This window comes from Taudactylus pleione, unplaced genomic scaffold (genome assembly GCF_031769625.1).
Source record: "Taudactylus pleione unplaced genomic scaffold, aTauple2 ptg000129l, whole genome shotgun sequence".
In the NCBI taxonomy this organism is placed as follows: Eukaryota; Metazoa; Chordata; class Amphibia; order Anura; family Myobatrachidae; genus Taudactylus; species Taudactylus pleione.
Window position 1 is genome coordinate 21,594,172 of NW_028284531.1, and position 23,357 is coordinate 21,617,528.

Genomic DNA, 23,357 nt, shown 5'->3' on the forward strand with positions numbered 1-23,357 from the left:
TATATGGTCGATATCGTTATCGTTCATATTGTGCATTTTTATTGTACCGTGTGTATGCACCATTACTCTATTGCCAACTCTGAATCATGCACATTGTCTGCAAACAGGCATAGTTTGTGTGTGGAGGAGGAATATAGACACACCTGGAACTATTGTAGAGTTCCTAACCATGTCGACCTATCTGACGATTGGTAAGTGTGTACACACTTACCAATTCGTCTGCCCAATATGCCGGGCTTGACAGCTAAATGGGTGGGCATTTAAATTGCCTACCTAGTTGAGCTGGCAATCACCGCTGGGTGCAGCATGTGTATGGGCGATCGGCGGGTCACCTGTACACATCAGCAGATTGCCGATCATATCTTTTAGATATGTCTGTGAACGTCGTTGTTCACAGACATATCTGTTGTACACACCCGGCGATGCACTATAGATATAACGCCCATTCAAATGAGTGGGCGATATATCTATCAGTGTGTACCCAGCTTAAGACATACAAGAATAGAGAAAGAGGGCACCCCTGCCTGGTACCGTTCACGGTAAAAGTCTCCGATATAAATCCATTGCTAAAAATCCGGGCCATGGGGCTTGTGTACCGAGCAAAATTGAATTCAAAATATTACTGGGCTGATATGAACTTGGCTGGTCGCAGCCTTGTTGGCTGATATGAACTTGGCTGGTAGCAGACTTATGGGCTGATATGAATTTGGTTGGTTGCAGCCTTGTGGTCTGATATGAGCTTGGCAAGTTGCAGCCTTGTGGTCTGATATGAGCTTGGCAAGTTGCAGCCTTGTGGGCTGATGTGCAGCAGAGACTGCTGTGATGCTGTTAGCAAAAAGTCCACACAGACGCTGAGATGCGGCAAAGACTGCTATGGTGTTACAAGCAGGTTGTCCACATGGACATTGAAGTGCTGCAAAATACACTATGGTGTTACAAGCGGGTTGTCCACACAGACGCTGAAGTGCGCCAAAAACCGCTATGGTGGTACAAGCTGGTTGTCCACATGGACGCTGAAATGTGGAAAGACCGCTATGGTGTTAAAAGCAGGTTGTCTACAGAGATATTGAAATGCCGCAGAGAACCTGAGATAAACGCTGGACTTGAAGGGCTGGACCACATAGGGGTATGAAATCTCTTACAGGAATCCGGAACCTATGTACTGAACACTATAGCTGGCACCGCAGCAGAGAACCAGCCAGAGTAAATAGGAGAAGAATCCAATAGGAGCGAGGTGGAGGTGACAGAGCAGTCAGGTAGTAGAACTCATGGAGAAGTGCCCCGGCATCCTTGTCTCCTAGCAACAGATGGACGAGGACCGCTCGGAGTACAGGTGTTCAACAAGATGCCACGGCGACTTGAAGCAAAGTCCTTGTGTCTATCCCAACGCGTTTTGACTCTAGATAAGGAGTCTTCCTCAGGGTGTGTGTATATGGTGACTCTCAATGACTTACTGTATATCCCCCCAAATGACTATTCATTGGTGCACAGGTTCACAATCATTAACTCCATAAAAAATACATATCCCCACATATTATATATACAATTCATATCCTCACCGAATCCTTGCTTTAAACAAACTTCAAATGTGTACATATATCTTTATTACATCCCTATAATATGTTAAAAACACTTAATTGCGTTTCAAGCCGGACCGCATACCACTTCCGGCTCCAGTCTTCTGGACTCCACATAGTGCCCGGCAGCTTCTGCTCAAATGTCGGACCCCGGACTTCCGGTTCTAGCGTTCTTTCTCCATGGATCGCATTTTTCTACTATATAACTAATGTTTAAAAAACCATAATATAAGCAGTAGAGATCCCAGGACAAATATAGAACCTACAATTACACTCTAATAGTAGATGTACCTTCATTAACCATAAAAGCAAACCACCTCCGCCATTTTGGTGAAGTCCATATATCTAGACATCAATCGTTAATTTTGAAAAGGTGCCAATATTCCATTCAAAATAATAAATAGATTTAAAAAAAACATAGTTTATAAGACAGCTTCATATAAAATACAATTTCCAATAAAAGTTCTAACTATACTAAAAAGTAATGTATTAAAAAAACAACATTAAAAAATGCCTATCATAAAAACCATTTTAATTCAAAATCACTATTGAGACCATTAGGGACTAAAGTGCCCATTTCATAGATTAATTTCATCTCAATACGTGCTAAAATATCTTCAATATTCCTTTTACGCCAATGATTGGTCACTTGTCTTATACCTAATACTGTTTTAATACTTTTAGTATAATAATTATGGCAATCCTTAAAATGGTTTGATAATGAATGATTGACAAATCCCTTTTTAATATTTGTAGGCTGTTCAACACAACATTCTCTTAGTGGTCTGTACATGCACCCTATATATTGTAAGCCACACTCACATTCTATCATATAGTTACCATTCTTGCTATTGCAGGTAATAAAATCATTAATTTGATAAGACACCTTAGATTTATTGGAGACAAACATAACCATTTTACTCTGTTGGTTTTTATGACTTTTACACATCATACATAATCCACACCTATGAAAAACAGTCGTTTTGATTCTACCTGGTCTTTTAGGTGGGATTGCACTTTTTACCAGTTTATTCTTAACATTGGGGGCTCTATTATTAATAAATTTGGGATTTTTTGGTATAATTGACTTAAGAACTGGATCTCACTCAAGTAAATGCCAGTGTTTTTTTTACTATCCTTTCTACTTCTAGTAATAAAAGGTAGAATAATAGTATTTTCTTCCTTTTTATCTCTTGGTTTTAGAAGGTCTTCTCTATTCACTTCTATAATTTCTTTTATAGAACCATCAATATCACCTTGTTTATATCCCTTCGAAATAAACTTCTGTTTTAAAATAGCCGATTGTTCTTTAAAAACTTGCCACATCTGTGCAGTTGCGTCTAACCCTTCTCACCTGGCCTTTGGGTATGTTCTTTAACCACAACGGATGATGATTGCTCCCCAAATTATTTAAGAATTGCTGTCTGTCGGCTTATTAAAAGTTTTTGTTTTTAAAATATTATCTTCTACATATAAAACCAAATCTAAAAAGCTTAATTCTACTTTACTAATATTAAAAGTCAGATGAAGATTAAATTAGTTAGTGTTAAGTTCTTTACAGAATACGTCCAGATCTACTTCACTACCTCTCCATATGAACATAATATCATCATCAATAAAACTATACCATTTAACAATATTTTTTAAAAATGTATTATTTAACCATATCGTCTGGTTCTCCCAATAACCCATGAAGAGGTTGGCATACGACGGGCAAAACGAGTGCCCATCACGGTACATTTTGGTTTGAACACCTCATAATTATTAGTTTTTTTCCACCTTTTTGACTTAAAAAGTATTTTTTTAAAGACACCTTTCTCACAAATTTCTAAATGTCCAAATATGTCTCAAATTTGCTGAGTTTATTACTTGGAGCAAATCTTCCTTAGTCAGGACATGTTTGCTAAGATTAAACATTTTAGTAATCTCCTCATCCTCACTGCTTGTTTCCTTCATTATACTCAGGGGTCTCACTTTTTTCATTTTACCTTTTCCCTGTTTTTTATTTTTTGTAATTAATATCTTCTGCTCTGTTCCTTCCTAAAAAATCTTCATCACCCAGAATCTCGAATCTATTCTTCATAGTTATAGGATCTGGATCTCTTTTTTCATCAGGACACCATTCATCCATTACCTAATATGTGTTCCTTTTTGAAGTAACTCCTCTTTCCCTATATTATGTCCTCCATTTTTTTTTCCATCCCATATCTCTTCCTCTAGGATGGGACTCAGGCAGGGCCTGATTCAGCAAGGAACGCACGGATGCAGGCGCACGCAATCAGCCAATGTTTGCGGTCTGCACATGCGTCTGGGTCGCAGTGCAAAAGTGAGCACAGTGAATACTCAGACCCAGAGAAAAGTGATTGAGAGGAAGTGCCATTTGTGGGTGGATACGGGGAGTGGTCAGCCGATTGCAGTCGTGCCCGTGCGTTACTTTGCACCCTGTTACAGGATGGTGCATAAATTAGCCACTGAGATGCCGGACGCAGCCTGGCGTCCCTCTGCATGCAGGAAGTCTCTCAACTCCTGCGGCAGGGTCAGGTCTACATTTAGTCTGTGTGCGGATCTGATGTTCCCGATGTTCTCTCAGCCTTGTGCATCAGTACAGACGTTAGCGGAGGGTAAAGGCGGCAGCATCATGTAGTGCTGGGCATCTGCATCTTTGTGCTCCGATTGCTGTACGTATGCAATCATTAGCATATTCTCGCAGCGGCCGGGTGCATGCATCTGCATCCGTGCATTCCTTGCTGAATCAGGCCCTCAGTCCGTATCTTTCCATAGTCCGAATATCTATATTTATTTCTATTGTACTTCTTCGGACTATATTTCTTCTTTTCCCAATCTCTATCATATGGTTTTCTACTAGGATAATAATAATAATCATCCTTTCTTTGATATCTGTCTGGGCGTTTTTCACACCCACATGGGGAACTCCCTCTAAAATGCAATCTCAGTGGTCCTGATGTGAACTCTCCTTCCACACCTTATAAGGTAATATCATCCTCAACATCAACCTGTAAACCATTCTTTTTCTTTTTGTATGTAGATGTGTGCATATGTGAGCTGCCTAGCTGGCACACGCTGTTAAGACCAGATTTGGGCTCCGGTTCCATTAACAAAAAAAATTAAATAATCCTGCCTACAGCTATCAGCTCTAGCAGCAGAGCACTGGTGTGCACCATGCGGCACCTCAAGGCAGGGAGAGAGCAGAGACTGCTGCTCATCTCCAACCTAGTACAAACTGCTACGCATTTGCACTGCTGTGTGCTAAGCTGGGGCATCAGCAGTCCCTGCTCTCTTCTTGCCCTGATGTGACGCACACCCGCACTCTGCTGATAGCTGTAGGCATGAGGAAAATGTTACAGGGGGTGAACGCCCTGATCGCCCACTCCCCCCTGGATCCGCCACTGGTGGAGGTAGTAACATCAGGAACATAGATGACAGCTGGGGGGTAGTAGCATGTATACAGTTAACAGCTGTGGTGTAGTAGTAGAAGCAAGGACACAAACAACAGCTGAGGGTAGTAGTAATGACCAGGGGCATAGCATAGTAGGAGCAGGCGGAGCTTGTGCTTTGGGTGCCAGTGCTGGCTGGGGAGCATTATAATTTATTTATTTCAAGTTACCCCACAGCTATAACGGACCGCCAGGGACACTTTCCTGATCTCCTACGGAATGGAGAAGAGATGACTCAGGATTACCCCATACATAATATAGAGCTGGCTGCATGATGCCTTTTGTCTATAATGGCAGCATGCACCACTCACACATCCCTAGATATGGCCCTGCTCCCTTTACCCCTTATATTATCTAGCCCCCCCATTAGTCTCCACCTCATACTTTTCCCCTGTGCCACTCACAACACACTTTCCCTCTTGCCTTTCACCTTTTCCTGCTACCCTTTTCTGCTGTGTCTGCTCTCTTCACCCATTATTTCCTCTTCCTCGTCTGCTGACGTTGCTGGATAGTACTGGTTACTGTCAATCAGAAGCAACATGGACACACTTGAGTGTGACAGATAAGTGAAATCATCTTATTTTAATAATGTTTTACCTATATACCTGATAACTGCCAGAGATATCCCTCAACAGCCTGCGTGCGTAATCGCAGATGCGATCGATAATGAGTCATGCACTATGTGCGGTGTGCTCACCAGGCTACACATTTCACAGTCCCTGGGGGCAGGTCCCAGCCCATAACCATTGCATTCACCTAGTGGACCCTTCATGTCCCTGTCCGATATTGCCCCTGATGTTTTTGTCTTCAATCTCCTTTGAACTTTCCCCCACACTCCCTCCCCTGGCACACTTCAGTTTGGGGGAATAGCTGTAGCGTAAACATGCTACGGGCACCATAGCGCCACGTTACACCCCTGTTAGTGACACAGATTACAAATGGGGGTTGTTGGTTGTAGTAGGGACTAGATGCGGGTAGGAGTAGAAACTGGGTGGTGGGAGTAGTAGTAGGAACACAGATGTCAGCTGGCGGTAGGATGACAGTATACAGTTAGGCAGCCAGTATCTGCAGCTCTCCTGGAAGCCAAGATGCTCCATAAGCCTGAAGTGCTGATGCATCTGCTCAGTGTACTTGACAGATAAACTATTTCTCATTCAGACTATCTGGTTCACTCAGCACTGTAGTTTCTCACACTCTGAGACCCAGGCCTCCTGCAGAGCTCAGGCAATTAAGCCCTGACAGGTTTCTTCAAAATTATTCAGAGAATCCGAGGCCACTCACCTCCCACCACTTCATTCCATGATAGAATACTGGTCCTACCGGACTCTGCCTACTGCCTCAGTAAATAATGCTCCATAGGGCCGTACATGGGCAGCCCAAGACCATGTCAAGCTACACCACTCGACATGAGGAAAGAAGAAGGTGGCTCTAAACGTTCTATGGTTGTCTGCACCAGGGGCACATGTTGTCTATATCTCCCAGCCCAGTTCGCTCCTGGTGGGAGCCCAAATCCACACTCCCAGTTCCAGTGTGTATGCGGGTGCCGGGAAGCTGGCTCTTGCGCATGCTGATTAACAAATTACCAGCCTTATATAGTGTATATATTAATATATAGCAGGTGTAGGAGAGGCACTGAAACTTTGCTGTTGGTCTATATTGATGCATTAAAGTCAGATACAAGTACCTTTAGTGCCACATCCTGTGGATAAGTATGAGATGCGGGCATCGGGCCATATTAACTATTACCTGGGAGAGCCGGACCCATTGTATTACTATATTAATAAATGTATTTTGTCTATATGGGGGGGTCATCCCTTTAGGACAATTGTCCTACAATTGGTTCAGTTACCATTTTGCATACTCAGTTATCTAGCAGCTTTCCTGCATGCAGTTTACACAAATATAACATACATATAGTTTTATACTGTGCTCACCCCAACTATTAAAGGAGAACAAATGTAAACAGAGATCACATGCTAAACTCATGATCAGTAGACACTGACACCTTTTCTTGATGGACAGTGCATTCACCGTCAAGCTCCATTTCAATGCAGGCACTATAGCAAGAGGGAAAGCACAATCACTAATGTGTACATACTCTCTGAAAGGTAAATTTGACTGACTCTGTCTATCAGTAACTCCCAACTAAAGCAGCGGTACGGTCTCATGTATTGAGGACATGCTGACATGTATATAGATATATGTTACTGAGATTTCTTCCTCAGGGTCCATAGGCTCCACAGGGAGACCTTGGGGTGTAGGTGATGGAACTGAATCCGGGCACCACCGCAGTTAAAAGCTTTCAGCTTACAGGATGCATTGGTCCACTCTCCCTATACCCCGCCCCAGAGCCAGATACACCTCAGTTTTGTTGGTGCCCGGGCCGGAGTCGAGTCACCTTTACACAGGGGGCTGCTTAGGCAGCCCTTAAGCTATTATTTTTATGATTTGATTTGTTTTATCTTTTCTTCAACTAGAGTGCGCAGCAGCAGACTGTCCGAGGGTTGTCTGTGCTGCCGCTCCGTCACCGCTCTGGTGCCGCGACGCCAGTAACGATCTGGAGATCTCGGCGGGCATTCCGGGGGTCAGTGTTAGCCAGGGCCCCCGAAGAGGACCCAGACTGCAACCGAACTTTAGGGGACAGGTAAGGCGGATTACCGCTCGCAGCGACCCGAGTGTTAAGGCAATTGATACCTCCGGTCTCAGGGGACAGACTGGAAGTGACTGAGTGTGGATGCAGGCTCCAGCCATTGCGATCCACTATACCACCAGAGACATTTTGGTGCAGGAAACCAACGTCCCAGGAGTTAATAATCAGCCAGTGGAGACAGCTTCCCTGTTTAAGTGGCTCCTCCCCTCAGCTCAGGGCGCCTTTCCTCTGAGGTCTGGCTTCTCTGAGCTGTTCTCCCCCTCAGGCCACACCCCCTCTGAGGTCTCCGGCGATCATTTTCTTCATGGTGCAGTTGCAGCTCTCCCAGGACAGCACGTGGTCCGGTCCCACTACATACTTCTCCCCAGGGTCAGCGTATGTAGCACTATTTCCTACCAGACACTGAGTCTGTGTAGTTAAGTGTAGTGCCAATTTGCATTGTATGTGACCTGTGCTAGTGCTGCCTGTCTGTGTCTCTTCTTCTATCTGTTAGCATATGGCTATACCTTTTCTCTATTTCATGTCCTAATACAGGTGTTGCTAGGGTGGTTCATACATAACCTCATGAACGCAATGCACCAGGTACCTCAAACCCCCCGATATCGGTACAGGAGCCCCCTTGGGCGGTCTTTTCTCAGATGCTGGTCTCCATTGCGGGCCGTCCAGCGGTCCCGGCTGCTTTTCCTCCTATGGGGTTATGATAGCAGCCTGTCTTTCCCCCACAGGGACTACCACTAATTATGCAGACCCCTCCTGTGTCACAGCAGGCTGTCATTCCCACACCGGGATTACCTCAGGGTCTACCTCCACCATGGGTGGATGTTTTCTCTACTTCAGTGCAGAGTTCTGGCAGCTTCCTCTATGGCCATTCAGACCATGTTGCAGAGTGAGAAACCTGTACGGCCAGCTAAGCGTCCTGTGTTGTCATCTCAATCCACACAGCTATCAGAGTCTGAGATGTCATCTGATGACGGAGAAGTGGCTGACGCCTCTAACGAAGACTGCCCTTTGCAAGAGGCGGAGACTAAGTCGAGGATTAATATTCCTGCCTTGGTGCGTGCAGTCAGATCCGTATTGGTTATAGAGAATGACGAGCCAGCCCCTAAATCCAAACACCCTCTGTTTAAACAGAAAAAGGTGACTTTGGCAGTATTCCCACTGTCAGATCAGCTAGTGGATCACATGGCTACTGCCTGGCAATCGCCTGGTAAGAGGTATCAACCTCAAAAATGTTTGGCCTCATGTTACCCATTTCCTGAGGCTCATTGTAAAAATTGGGAATCACCCCCTACAGTGGATTCCAACGTTACACGATTGATTAGAAGTGCAACGTTACCTATGCCTTCCAATTCTTTCTTGAAACATCCTACAGATAGGAAAGTGGAAACTTGCTTGAAATCAATATACTGTCTTTCAGGAGCCGTTGCCCGCCCATCCATGGCTATTTCCTGGGTATCTAAGGCTATAGAGAGTTGGGCCGATGCACTTGAGGACTCCTTCCCCTCAGAAGCTTCGGAGAATCAGTTGTCACATCCGGGATGCGGCTGCATATATCGGTGAGGCCGCTCTGGATGTTAATCTACTGACCTCCAGGGTCTAGGCCGAGGCCGTGATTGCTCGCCGTTCCCTGTGGCTGCACTTTTGGAGCACGGAGGCCGATTCTAAGAAAGTCCTGGAGGCCTTACCGTATAATGGGGAGATTTTGTTTTGTCCAGACCTGGACAAGATTGTTGACACGTTGGCAAAATCAAAATATGCGTTTATGTCTTCAGCATCTGCTCCTTCAAAGTCTTGAACCTCCAAGCCTAAGAAACAGGCCTGGAGCTCAGGACATTCGGCCTCCAAACCAGAGAACAAACCCTCAGCCTGACGGGGCGGGCCTCTCTCTGGGGGACCCCAGAGTGGGAGGCCAACTTCTTCAGTACGCCCAGTGCTGGTGTCAAACCACCAAGAACACTTGGGTAAGAGAAGTGGTCTCAGGGGTTCTTCGAAGACCTCCCCACCAGTTTTTCTGCAAAGGTCCTCCTTCGGACAAGAACAAGGCCTTGCAGATCCAGAAAGCCATACTGTCCTTGCTGCAAGCGGGGATAATTGTACCAGTACCACTATCTCAATGAGGGACTGGTTATTATTCTACTCTCTTTCTGGTTCATAAACAGATTGGGTCTCATCGGCCTATCTTCAACCTCAAATCTCTGAACAAATTCCTCAGGGTGCCCAGGTTCAGGATGGAAACCTTGCACTCCATCATACTGGCTATGGAACCCGGGGATTATATGGTTTCACTGGACATTCAGCACGCATACCTACATGTTCCCATAACACCTTCTCACCAGTGTTATCTACGTTTTTCTCTACTGCAGCAACACTTCCAGTTTCGGGCGCTGCCCTTTCGCCTATCCACGGCTCCAATGGTATTTATTATGGCTGTCATGGCGGCCCATCTGCAGAGTCAGGGTATCCGGCTACTACCATACCTGGATGACCTCCTCTTGTTGGCGAGTTCTCCAGAAGTGCTTTGCCACCACTTGCAACTGACAATTTTTTTTCTACAGGCGTACGGGTGGTTAATCAATTGGAAAAAGTCCTCCATAATTCCCTCACAGAGGATGGTTCATTTGGGGGCCCTTCTGGATTCTCACCAGCAGAGAATCTTTCTGACTCCAGAAAAGATCTCCACACTACAGCAACGAGTACGCAGATGCCTCCGCAGTCGCCGGGTGTCAGTCCACTCGATGATGCAGGTTCTAGGATCCATGGTGTCCATCTTTGACATGGTGGAATATGCTCAGTTTCATTCCAGGCCCCTGCAGGGGCTGATCCTCTCCAGGTGGAATGGATTATCCCACCGGATCAGGGCTCAGACGATGGTGCTCTCTCTAGAGGTGCACCTGTCTCTGTCCTGGTGGCTACTGACATCTCATCTAACTAAGGGTCACCCCTTTTGGATCCTGGACTGGACACTCCTAGCAATGGACACCAGTCTCCGGGACTGGGGCGCAGTGACCGGTCCACACTCCTTTCAGGGCCGGTGGACAAGGTCGAGGTATCCCTGCCTATCAACATATTGGAACTTTGGGCTGTGTACAAGGCCCTCATGATGGTAAAGCAAATTCTTCATGGAAAACCTGTGCAGGTTCAGTCTGACAATGCCACCACAGTGGCTTACATCAACAATCAAGGAGGCACTCGAAGTTGGGCAGCAATGACAGAAGTGTCACAACATGCATGGGGAATGGTCTCTTCACCAAGAGGTGTTTCAACTCCTAGTGGACAAATGGAGTCTCCCAGAGATGGACCTCATGGCCTCCCGTCACAATCACAAGTTACCAGCGTACGGGTCCAATACAAGAGATGACCACAACAAAATTTAAGCAGGGCGCTAATTGAAAGATGACAATGAAAATAATAAATAAATAATAATTAATAAAAAATAGTAGCACACACCTGTAGCTTGGTGTAAACCTACTAAATACCAACTATCCGAAGATAGTCGTAAAAAATAACTATTATACTAAGTGATGTGCTAATGTTGATTAGAATCAAAATGTATAATTATAATAACTTGACATGTCAGAACTAAATACCAAGATGCCAATAATATAATCAAATAATAATTTATAAAAGACACAATCTCAATAACACTATATTGGACAGTGAGCCTCCGATTGTTACAACTTGAGAGGTCTGGTTCATGAAGCCTTAAAAAAGGACCTTATATACAAGTCTGGTGAGAGTTATATGACTGTGTTACAAAATTACAACCTTAATTGATAGCATATGAAGGAAACCCCCGATTGTGGATTTCTGGAGTGGTCTTCAGATGAGATATACATTGTATGCATGATTATATATATTTTATAGTGTTATTGAGATTGTGTCTTTTATAAATTATTATTTGATTATATTATTGGCGTCGGTATTTATTTCAGGGCAGGAGCATCCCCCACCCTTAAAAGGACTGCTTTGGGATTCCCAAGGTCTCCCTGTGGAGCCTATGGACCCTGAAGAAGAAAAAGAGTCATGGTAAGAACTTACCTATGTTAACTCTCTTTCTTCCATAGGGTCCACAGGGCACTCGCCATGACGCACCTGGCTTCATATGGGCTATCCTGCAGGTCACCAGTTTCCCGTCTCCTTCTCTGTGAGAGTGTGTTTCTTGAGTGTACCAGTCTTCCTTCTCTCTTATCCTCCTCTGGCCTTTGGCTTATTACCAACTGAGGTGCCTCAGGGGTGGGGTATAGGGAGAGTGGACCAATGCATCCTGGGAGCTGAAAGCTTTTAACTGCGTGGTGCCCGGATTCAGTTCCATCACCTACACCCCAAGGTCTCCCTGTGGACACTATGGTCTTCGAGGAAAGAGAGTTAACAAAGGTAAGTTCTTACCATAACTCTCATTTTCAGTGATGCAAGAGACGTAATCTTAAACCAGTTTTTAGAATGTTTATTAGAAAACACATGGGAATTACTATACACATAATATAGGTTTCCACAACAAACAACAACAAAATGATCTTCCTTTGCATACTATACATTGGTATTTCTCGGCAGGGCTATAATTACATAAGATGTTGCCTGCGCTGGTCCACTAGTTTCCAGTGTGTAATCTCAGGTTGAGTCTGGAGTCTCCGGTGTTTTCTTGGGTGTTTTCTTTCTTGCTGTCTCTCCAATGTCTGGCGAAGCTGCTGTAGTTTCCGTATGAGCTCCCAGTTGTGGTGCAGGAGCTCTGTTTGGGCTCTCTGAGATTCCCACTTCTGCTCCTCAGCTTGTTTCACCTCCAGCTTTGTGCTCTGCAGTTCTTTCTCCATTTCCTGGACCCTGCCACATAAAACCAGCAATACATGATTGATCTTTATCAGCAAGTCTAAATGTACATGGTGATTGATGTGTCTAAGCAGTTATACTTTTCTGCTGGCTTCCAGAGCACCATATTTACCAACATTCCCAACTGGAAAATTGGAAATATGTTATTATGACACAACCAAGAACCACCCAAACCACATCATGATCTGTCCAAATGCTGTCCCAATCCCACTTTCAGGTGTAGCCATGCACCATTGGACATGGCCACAGAGATCGCAAATGTCCTGCAAAATGGGGACTGTTGGAAGGTTGACAACACGCTGTTCTTAAGAGATGAATGTCTCAGAAATGTTTTTGTCACACAACATACATTTTATCTGTCTTAAATTGCACCAGTTGTCAATACCCAAGGCATGCATGTATTTTGTGGGCTAAATAGAGTGCTGCCTATCAATATGCTTTAGGACCACCACTTTAATGGCACTTTCGACTTGCTGCTAATTTCTGCAGCCTAAGAACATTGTAAGCTTGCAAGCAGGGCCCTCTTACCTCTATGTCTGTCTGTTATTACCCTGTTTTGTTCTATCAATGTTTCCAATTGTAAAGCGCAACGGAATATGCTGCGCTATATAAGAAACTGTTAATAAATAAAATAGACTAGTCAGTGATTGCAGGTATTCCATAGTATTCCAACAAGTGTGTGGATTTACAGAGACTACAAAATATTTGGAAAATTATTTAGGGACCTGCTATAATAAACATAGACAGTGTTTTCATACACAGTCTACCTTATGCTACCTGCAGCATGCACACACTGGTAAAGCCAGCAAGAGAAACATGTAAGGGAGATTGTCTTCTTATTAAATAGCCTGCATTGTCCCCAGATCACAGGCTGATTTTCAATTGTATTGTAATTTACTGTATCTAGCCTGGCTTTATTATATTAATGGTTCCCAGTTTTCTTAGTTGAGCAGTAATTATGCTGTGTGAGGGATTATTTTTATTTTGCTTTTATTTTTTATTGACTTAAGTGCACCAAAGGATGGACCTTTGGGTAGGCTCATATATAGGGCGGGATGCATCATACATAGCCTTTTGAATGCGATGCATCTCGCTACTGATCGATTGTATAGCTGCGTTTATAAATGCCGTAAGCATAAAGATTTTCGATTAATACCACAAAGGACAGCTTTTCCGATAAGAGCTGTCCTTTGCGGTCTGAGGGCCTGATTCACTACGGAACGCAACTGCGAATGCAATAGCGATTACGCACGCAGTTCAACTACGATAGTATGCTAATTCATTGAGATCGCTATGCCGCCGCAGCACTACACAAGGATGCCCACTTTACCTTACACACATCCATAATGTTTAGCAAGACTGCAAAAACATCGGTTCAATCGAGTACCACTGCAGCCTCACGCACACTTGCACAGGCTCTGACCTTACTCAGAAATTGCTAACTTCATCGCACGCTATGTGTCCTCAGGCTGCGTAGGGCATGGCAGTGGATAATTTTTGCACGCCCATGCAACAGCGTTGAAACGCACTGGCACGTCTACATTCAGCCGACGAACCCCCCCCCGTCACCATCCACAAACTGCACTTCCTGTCAATCACTCTGCGTGGTTCTGCGTAGTCACTGCAATCGCAGTCCCGATCGCAGTGGACGGTTCGCGCACGCACACTGTGGTGCATACGCATGCGCAGATCGCAACAATCAGCCGATTGCATGCTTATTCACAGTTGCGATCGGTAATGAATCAGGCCCTGAGTACTTCTGCGCATTTGCCATTGGGGACACTGGAAGTCTCCGGTAAGAAGTCCATAGACTTCTCTTGGCTATTGGGAACAAGCTCCGGAAAGTTTTGCTTTCTGGAGCTTGATGCATATGGGGAATGCAGTCAAAACTCCAAAAACTGCATTTTCTGATGTTTTACTGTACTTTTGAGGATAGTGCCTCCTGCCCATAGTGTTAAATATGATTAATGAGTTGGTAGGCTTCCTGTCCTGGTGGCCCCCTATCCTGAGGGGCACAAGGCAAATGCCCCTTTTGCATGTTATTAAAAGAGACTGAATCTTGCCCTTCAATCTAATCTGTCAGCCAAACTGAAAGGACAACACTGTTGCTAATGTAAAATGATAGGTTCCTGCCACCAATATTGCACACCATAAATCTGTCTTCATTACCGTGACAAATAAAGCCGTCTCATATTCTCCATCACTGCATTGAGAGTCAAAGCTTCCTGGCGGTAACCTTTTCTTAATTCTTCTTCAATGAATTCCACCTTACTTTCATTAGCCCCTGGATTCTTGGTCTTCTCTTGGGAACCAAACAGGTAAAGTGAAGAAAGGGACATAACATTATAATGAAAACATTCTACCATCATGCCATATAAATAATAATAAAATATACATATACTACAGAACCAATATTGGGTAAATATATTTATACAGTATATTGTACAATATACTCAGCAACCAGGCATAGCCATGTAGTGTGCAGCCGTACAGTTTCTTTGTGGATGGCACTGGTGTAGGAGGTGTTACCACTCTGATTTATGAATTGCTGGAACTATCTACCAATCAGAGTGTAGGATGCTGTCACATGGCCTGTACAACGTGCTGAGATACAGGACATAGGAGAGGTAAGTTACCCCACAAATCTGGGGCCTGATTTTTATGCATCAGTAGAGAGTGAGGAAACTCTGTATTAGAATGCTACCAGAGATCTGGGGCTGATTTTGTAATATTGCAGTGATTAAAGGGATTCTGGTAAAACTGCCCTCTAATATAATAGTCTAGACCCACCCCTCACAAAATCTACAAACCTAACAGCTCCTTTAAGCTTTAACATTGTTGCAGTTGAGGCAGCACAACTTTATAAATTATTATAACTGCCCAGCTGTTTTCACTGGTATATTATAGAGTGTGTATTAAAATATATTGATATTGTTTAATAGTCTGAAATAAATTACTGTTTCATGTTTAAGAACCTGATTGATCACTCTCAATGAATGTGGATATGATCACCCCTGCTCTCAACAAAAGCCAACTTGTTGGCCTATAAGTCACTGAAATGGCCAAAAATAGCACCATAGAGGACAGAGAGTATGGCAAATAATCGGACATGACCCAATTATGTGATGCATTATCTTGCTCACATCCAATCTTTGAATGCTTTGTTGTTTTACATCTGCCCAACAGCAGTGCTGTTTGAATTTACTGATTTCATAGGTAATCTATTGGGACCAGTCATCTGACATAGAAATAGCAGTGCTGTTTGATTATACTGATTTCATAGGTAATCTATTGGGACCAGTCATCTGACATAGAAATAGCAGTGCTGTTTGATTATACTGATTTCATAGGTAATCTATTGGGACCAGTCATCTGACATAGAAATAGTAGTGCTGTTTGATTATACTGATTTCATAGGTAATCTATTGGGACCAGTCATCTGACATAGAAATAGCAGTGCTGTTTGATTATACTGATTTCATAGGTAATCTATTGGGACCAGTCATCTGACATAGAAATAGCAGTGCTGTTTGATTATACTGATTTCATAGGTAATCTATTGGGACCAGTCATCTGACATAGAAATAGCAGTGCTGTTTGATTATACTGATTTCATAGGTAATCTATTGGGACCAGTCATCTGACATAGAAATAGCAGTGCTGTTTGATTATACTGATTTCATAGATAATCTATTGGGACCAGTCATCTGACATAGAAATAGCAGTGCTGTTTGAATTTACTGATTTCATAAGTCTTTTGTTATTAATTATTATTTGCAAAAACCGGAATGACTTTAGGTCTGGCAATATAACTATTTATTAACTCCTAGACACATGGGATGCTGTTTAGGGTCTGTCTGTTTTGTATTAGAATTTTATGACTTGTATCTTGTGTGGGTGAGGTTATTGGGGGGTGGTGTGCAATCAGTGACTACACATGTATGCCTCAATATATACCCAGTAAGTTACACAGTAAGTTACAGGCTGCAGGCCTGTTACAAGGCTGCATAGGTTTTTTTTCTAAGTGGTATTATATGCACAGCATAATTTAAAGAGTTAGACAGGAGTTAAACACGAGGAAGATGTGAGGACAACATTTAAAAAGAACTCTTTACCACTTTGAAAAGGATCTTCTGAGCTTCTGGATTCCCTGCAACTCAGCCACCAGCTTTCACTATAACCTGAACACACCTTTTGCCAACAGCCTGCTTCAACATTGCAAGCAACTACCAGTTGGCTTGCTGCATTTTAATTTTTGAATGTATGTTTTTTGAACCTACACTGTTTATATTATTCCTATACCACTGTCAATTTATCTCTACACCACTGTAGTATCTACCATTGTTTAACACCTGTTCATCTTTAAGAATGCTTTATCCCTAATTTAAAGTCCAGCAACCTTACCAGCTCTAAACTCATTTTGTTTATTATATACTCTTGTAGTTGTGCCTTTACATCTACCAGCACTGTTCTTCCTTTTCTCTGATTTTTGAAATTTTAACTGTACTGTTCCTGTATCTCACTCTCATCACTACTACTGCCATTTCCTTCCCCCCTAATCCCTCATCTACACAATGTCTCTCTTTTCTTCTGCTCCCCCCTCACTCAGAAGCTACATAATACTTTCCGTCAACCACCAGTTCCCATCTCTTTCCTCCCTCCACTTTCTCCTCGCCCTCCTTCCTCTCCTTTATCTTCTTTCATCCCATCCAGTACTCTCCACCGCATCTCCCATAACTACTAAGCCCTGCACTCTCCCTTTTCTCCAAGTTACACCTCTTCTTCTCAACCCACACCATACTAAACCTCCACCTTGCCCACCACCTGCTGTCACCCTTCCTCACTCAGAAGCCCACCACATACCCATACTCTCCTTATCCCCCTGCTCTAAATCAATCTCAACCCCACACTACAGCAACACTAACAATCTCCTTCTCCTCCCAACTCTGTCGCCCTCTCCTGCCTCCTCTGGAAAGCCAGTCCTATCTATAATCAACTGGTCCCTGTCCATGACGGCTTCATATTCAACTTGTTCAATCTCCTAGCCATCACCAAATCCTGGACTTACCCATCCGACACCACTTCTCCTGCAGCTTTCTCCTTTGGGGGCCTCACATTCTTTCACACTCCCTGGCCTGGAGGTTGCCACAGTGTTGGGGTACTTCTATCATCTGGTCACTCCCACCAACTCTTACCTTCTAAACTCTCCACTTCATTATTTGCATTCAATGCTCATATCAGTTGCCTTTTCCAACTTCCACGAGTAGCTGACTTTCCTCATCCCCCTGGCCTTAACTCAAAATTCCATGTTAACTTTGCTACTTGGCTCCTAGGCCCTCATTCAGACCCGGACGCAAGTGACCGTTCGTACGTTGGGCGAACGTAAAAAAATATTTAAATTCAGGCACACGCTCGTATTTTCGTTCGCATCAAAACATCCTCCCCAAACTCAGGCGACCCCTCCTCTAACTAACGAGCGTGCCAAATAGCGAGCGTACATCCCCGAAGTGGTTTGAAGGGAACGCACGCACTAGTACTACCCGGAAGTTGGACTGTCACATTTCGATTAACTGCTCGTTTATTCTGCTTACCTCCCTCAATCGTAACATGCCAATCAATATATCAATTAGCTTAATTGTTTTTTTGTTTTTTTTACACAATGCAATAAACTTTATTTATGTCCATGTTTGTGTTTACCCGCACAATACGTACGGCTTAAACATTAGCTTCTAATTGTCAAAATACATGTTAGCCCCTATTAAATAATTGTTAGATTAGTTTTTATACCCGCATATTTCCTGGAGTTCATTTCTTTATGTAAATTTTCTTACGCATGTCCCTGCATCAAGCCTATCATAAGTCTCCACATATTTCTGGCCCTGTCGAACACATGACTCATACACTAACCAATAGAATTGCTCCTGTTAATTTCCTAAATACATTAGCCAATCATAAAATTTTGGAGCACTTTATCAAAAATGATTTTTAGGAAAAACTCCATTGCCATCATGAGAGCCTCCGCATTCACCAGGCGCGAGCTGCTGGTGCTTACGGAGGTGATGGATAGGCGGATCACCAGCCAGCCGCCACCCATCGCCAACCGCGAGATGCGATCCGCATATGCGGAGGTTCGGGCCCGCCTGCGCTCCTTCGGCTCACGCCGCCATATCGGGCAGCTGGAGCGCAGGTGGTCGGACCTGCAACGGCGGACGCCCCGCTTGCTGGCATGCTTTCGCATGCAGATCGCAGAAAGTAAGTTTTATGGATTGTGTTTTTCATGTTTGTCTTTGTGGCCCTAACTGCATGGCCATGTTTTCCCTGTATTTCATATTTATTCATTCTCCTCATATCTGCATGGCCATGTTTTCCCTGTATTTCATATTTATTCATTCTCCTCATATCTGCATGGCCATGTTTTCCCTGTATTTCATATTTATTCATTCTCCTCATATCTGCATGGCCATGTTTTCCCTGTATTTCATATTTATTCATTCTCCTCATATCTGCATGGCCATGTTTTCCCTGTATTTCATATTTATTCATTCTGCTCATATATGCATGGCCATGTTTTCCCTGTATTTCATATTTATTCATTCTCCTCATATCTGCATGGCCATGTTTTCCCTGTATTTCATATTTATTCATTCTCCTCATATCTGCATGGCCATGTTTTCCCTGTATTTCATATTTATTCATTCTCCTCATACCTGCATGGCCATGTTTTCCCTGTATTTCATATTTATTCATTCTGCTCATATCTGCATGGCCATGTTTTCCCTGTATTTCATATTTATTCATTCTCCTCATATCTGCATGGCCATGTTTTCCCTGTATTTCATATTTATTCATTCTGCTCATATCTGCATGGCCATGTTTTCCCTGTATTTCATATTTATTCATTCTCCTCATTTTTGTTTTTTTGTGGTTTTTGGGGGTGCATTTGAAATTGTTTTTTTGCGCGTTTTTTTGTGGGAACTAACCCCAATTTGTTTCCCATCTTTAAGGGGCTCAGCGAAGACTACGCCGTCAGCGTCCGGCCAGACGACGAGCCCGACCACTCTCCCCAACCCCCAGCCAACAATCCAACTCCACTCCTTCCCCTATTCCCCACTCCTCCCCAGCCTTCCTACACCCTCAGCCAGATTTTTCTGGCCTCCTTCCCCTCCGTCCCAATTCCCCCTCTCCTCCAACCACCCCTCTTAGAATGACCCCCTCCCCGGAGTCGGTCATTACCCCGCCCCAATCTTTGGGGAATGGACCCACCTCCGAGGAGGACGATGGAGGGCCTTCTGTAGCTGGCATTGGGTCTTCCGGTATGTTTTTTTTGGTGTTTATTTATCGTCACAAACTGTTTGTATGTAATCATGGTTTTCTTTTGTGTTTTTTTTTGTTTTTCATAATTTTTTTGGTTTTGGCCGATTGCCGTAACCTGTTACTGCTGTTTTCAACATACACATAGCACACCTGTCGGAATTTGGACATAGGCCTTGTATTTTTGCCCTACACCATTTTATTTTGATGAGTTTTAATGCAGTTTTTGATAATTGATTTTTGTGGAGTTTTTTATTTAAAGATTTTGTAATGTGCTTTCACTATTGTTGTATTAATCCCCACACTTTTCTCACCCACAGAGGAACAGAGGCTTCGGGCCAATTTATCCGCCTGTGTGGCCCAGATGCACTCCAATATCATCGGGGTGCTGGTGGTCCTTGACCGTATGTCGGTCCTCCTTAGGGAGTAGTTTTTTATTTTGGGCACATTCTGTAAATAAATTGTTTTTTTGAAGTTACGTTCTGGCTCATTCGTTTTTTCAAAACCACATATTGTTTACCCTGACATAAGTAGAGTGTTCCTGCAATGATTTCAAATTTTTGACAATAAGAGTGTGTGTTGTATTTTTATGTCAAACAGCCACAAGAAACACCTAACAGTACCAATCTGATTTCCCTTTTTTTGGTGTAGTCACAATTAGATATTTCTACATTTTACAGGTTCCTAGTTGGTGTGCAAGCAGCTTAGGGCAATATTACGAAGCAAAAGGATTGTACTGGCTTCCTTTTGGTGTTGGTTTGGACCCTGAATAAAGAAAACATATTTTCTCAAATGGCGTCAGTACTGGATTACCCCTTAGTCAAATGTGACGTGTGTGAACCTGGTTACACTTGGTGGTAACGTTCCCAAAAAGGGACAACATTTCACTCTCAAAACATTTATTATCAACATAACTGAAAATTCAAAGTGGTCACTCACAAACAAAACCACAGTGATAATCTCAAATACAACACATAACAAAAAAACCACATCACATCCAAAAAATCAAGAACTGGTTAACGAAGGACCATGCCAACAGGATTCCACATATATGGCGTTGCAATAAGGGTTCCAGAATATATTCCCAAAATATTCACATACAGGTTTTGTAAGGGTAGCAGGAAGTAGTCATCGTTGGAGTGCCAAAGATTATGTAAAAAAACAGAAGATGGAGCGAAAAATTAGCCAAAAATTAGATGTTCTCAAACAAACCCAACCACATTAGGTATCAACACTGTTTTTTTTCAAATCATTACCTAAAAAATCTGGCCACCACATCATCGCGTATGCCCCCCCCCCACATACTGACCTCTGACCAACCTCGGGGGGGCCATCCTCAGGTAAGGCATCCTCTGGCTGCACTGTGACCCCACTCCTTATGGCGATGTTGTGAAATATCCCACACAGGACCACAATTTTCGAAACCATATCCGGCAAATACATGAGTTAGCCACCAGAGCGGTGGAGGCATCTGAATCGGCCTTTTAAAAGGCTGATACAGTGCTCCACCACTTGCCTGGTGGCTGTAAGTGCGGAATTATACTCACTTTGTCGCCCTGGTGTGGGAGCCAAATAAGGAGTGAGCAGCCAGGTAGCCACTGTCTCCTGTGAAAATGAAAAGTCAACATCAGGCTCACTGTGTATGAAGTTTAACATTGTTATGTACTAAAGGTCTCCACTTACCCAGAAGCCATGCATCACTAGCTTGTAGGTTGTTTAATTTGTGCCATATCCCTGATTGCCGGATGACGAAGGAGTCATGTGCACTTCCTGGTAATTTTGCATTCAGGGACAGGATCTGGAGGGAGGTATCACATACCACCTTTACATTGAGGGAGTGATAGTGTTTACGGTTTCTAAATATTGCCTCCAGCCGTGCTGGAGGCTGAAGTGGTATGTGAGTACCATCCACAACCCCTATGATGTGTGGGAAGCCAGCTATTTGGTAAAAATTGGCCTTGGCCACACTAAGGGCACCCATATCCAAAGGCATTTGAATAAAATGATGGAGGTGCTTGAAAAGTGCCTCCATCACTGCCCTCAGGATCCGGGAAAAGGAGGATTGTGAGATGCCCGCCACTATTCCCACCATTGTTTGGAACGATCCTGAGGCACAGAAATGTAACACCGCCATAAATTGCGTAAGTGGTGGAATTGCTGTAGGACTGTCAATTTGCCGCTCAAGATCACTCTCTATTAATGAGAGAGTGTCTATGATGATTTTGGGAGGAAGACGGTATCGTCTTAAAACCTCATCATCTGGCATTCCAAAAAGGGTGACACGTGTTCGAAATATCTGGGGCCTTGCACGCCTACGATGCCTACGCCTGGGACGAGATTGAGGTTGGTCGGCTTCCGGGAGCAGGGCCAGAACAATCCGACCCATATCAACCTGAAATGACAACATTGGAATGTCAGCCTTTTTACCCCACCCATTAAAAATACATGTAACTTTGCTTGAAAATACCATCCATTGATGCTTACATGCCGGGGTATTGTCATGATATGTTGTCACTGCAAATAATAACATCAAAAATATACATCATTTTATGCTGGCCATGTCATTATCACAAATTTAAGCAAGACAAAACATAAAAGGGGACACACACACATTTGGCCAAAGAGCAAAACGACGTTGCGCACACTACGTCAAATTGAGGCCAAATGTAAGCAACCAATGCTCCAGCAAAAAAAAAACATTTTTAAGGGATGAATACACATTTCACAAAGCGCTAATTACTTCGCAAATACAAGGCACAATAGGAAGTAGTAAAAATGCACTAATTAGTTCGCAAATACATGGCACAATAGGAAGTAGTAAAAATGCGCTAATTAGTTCGCAAATACATGGCACAATAGGAAGTAGTAAAAATGCGCTAATTAGTTCGCAAATACAAGGCACAATAGGAAGTAGTAAAAATGCGCTAATTAGTTCGCAAATACAAGGCACAATAGGAAGTAGTAAAAATGCGCTAATTAGTTCGCAAATACATGGCACAATAGGAAGTAGTAAAAATGCGCTAATTAGTTCGCAAATACAAGGCACAATAGGAAGTAGTAAAAATGCGCTAATTAGTTCGCAAATACAAGGCACAATAGGAAGTAGTAAAAATGCGCTAATTAGTTCGCAAATACAAGGCACAATAACGCCGCAAAAATAATGTAAAAAAAAAACCAGAGTTCTAATTTGCTAAAAACAACGTAACATGTGGAAGCCCAACCAAAGTTGCGTACAGACAAACAAGAACATTTCCTAAACAGTTTAACAAATGAACTTACCAAGAGATAATATATAAGAAACCGGACCAAAATGTCTTTGGGGCAGAGCCAAAATAAAACCTAAGAGAGATGAAATGACGGGAAAAACTTTTTAGAAAAATCGACACCAGAATGAGAGACAAATTGACCCAAAGTTAGACTTCCACAATCTTACCAAAACTGGAAACGACCCAAAAATTCAAAATGGAACAAAAACTAACGGAAAAAAAAGAAAAAACAACAAAAAAAAAAAACCCACAAGAAACGCAATCTCCGACACCA

At 43.3% G+C, this 23,357-nt stretch overlaps 1 protein-coding gene across 1 annotated transcript in view; it reads right to left on the minus strand.

Annotated features, from left to right (window-relative positions):
• Positions 1-12,241: 12,241 nt before the first annotated feature.
• LOC148523717 (uncharacterized) overlaps positions 12,242-23,357 on the minus strand; it is an 81,950-nt gene continuing 70,834 nt past the window's right edge. The window contains exons 3-4 of the mRNA XM_088473038.1: positions 14,676-14,808; positions 12,242-12,500 (exon numbers count right to left, since the gene is read on the minus strand). Of these exons, the coding sequence (XP_088329164.1) occupies positions 12,242-12,500; positions 14,676-14,808 (392 nt within the window). The remainder of the gene's footprint in view (positions 12,501-14,675; positions 14,809-23,357) is intronic.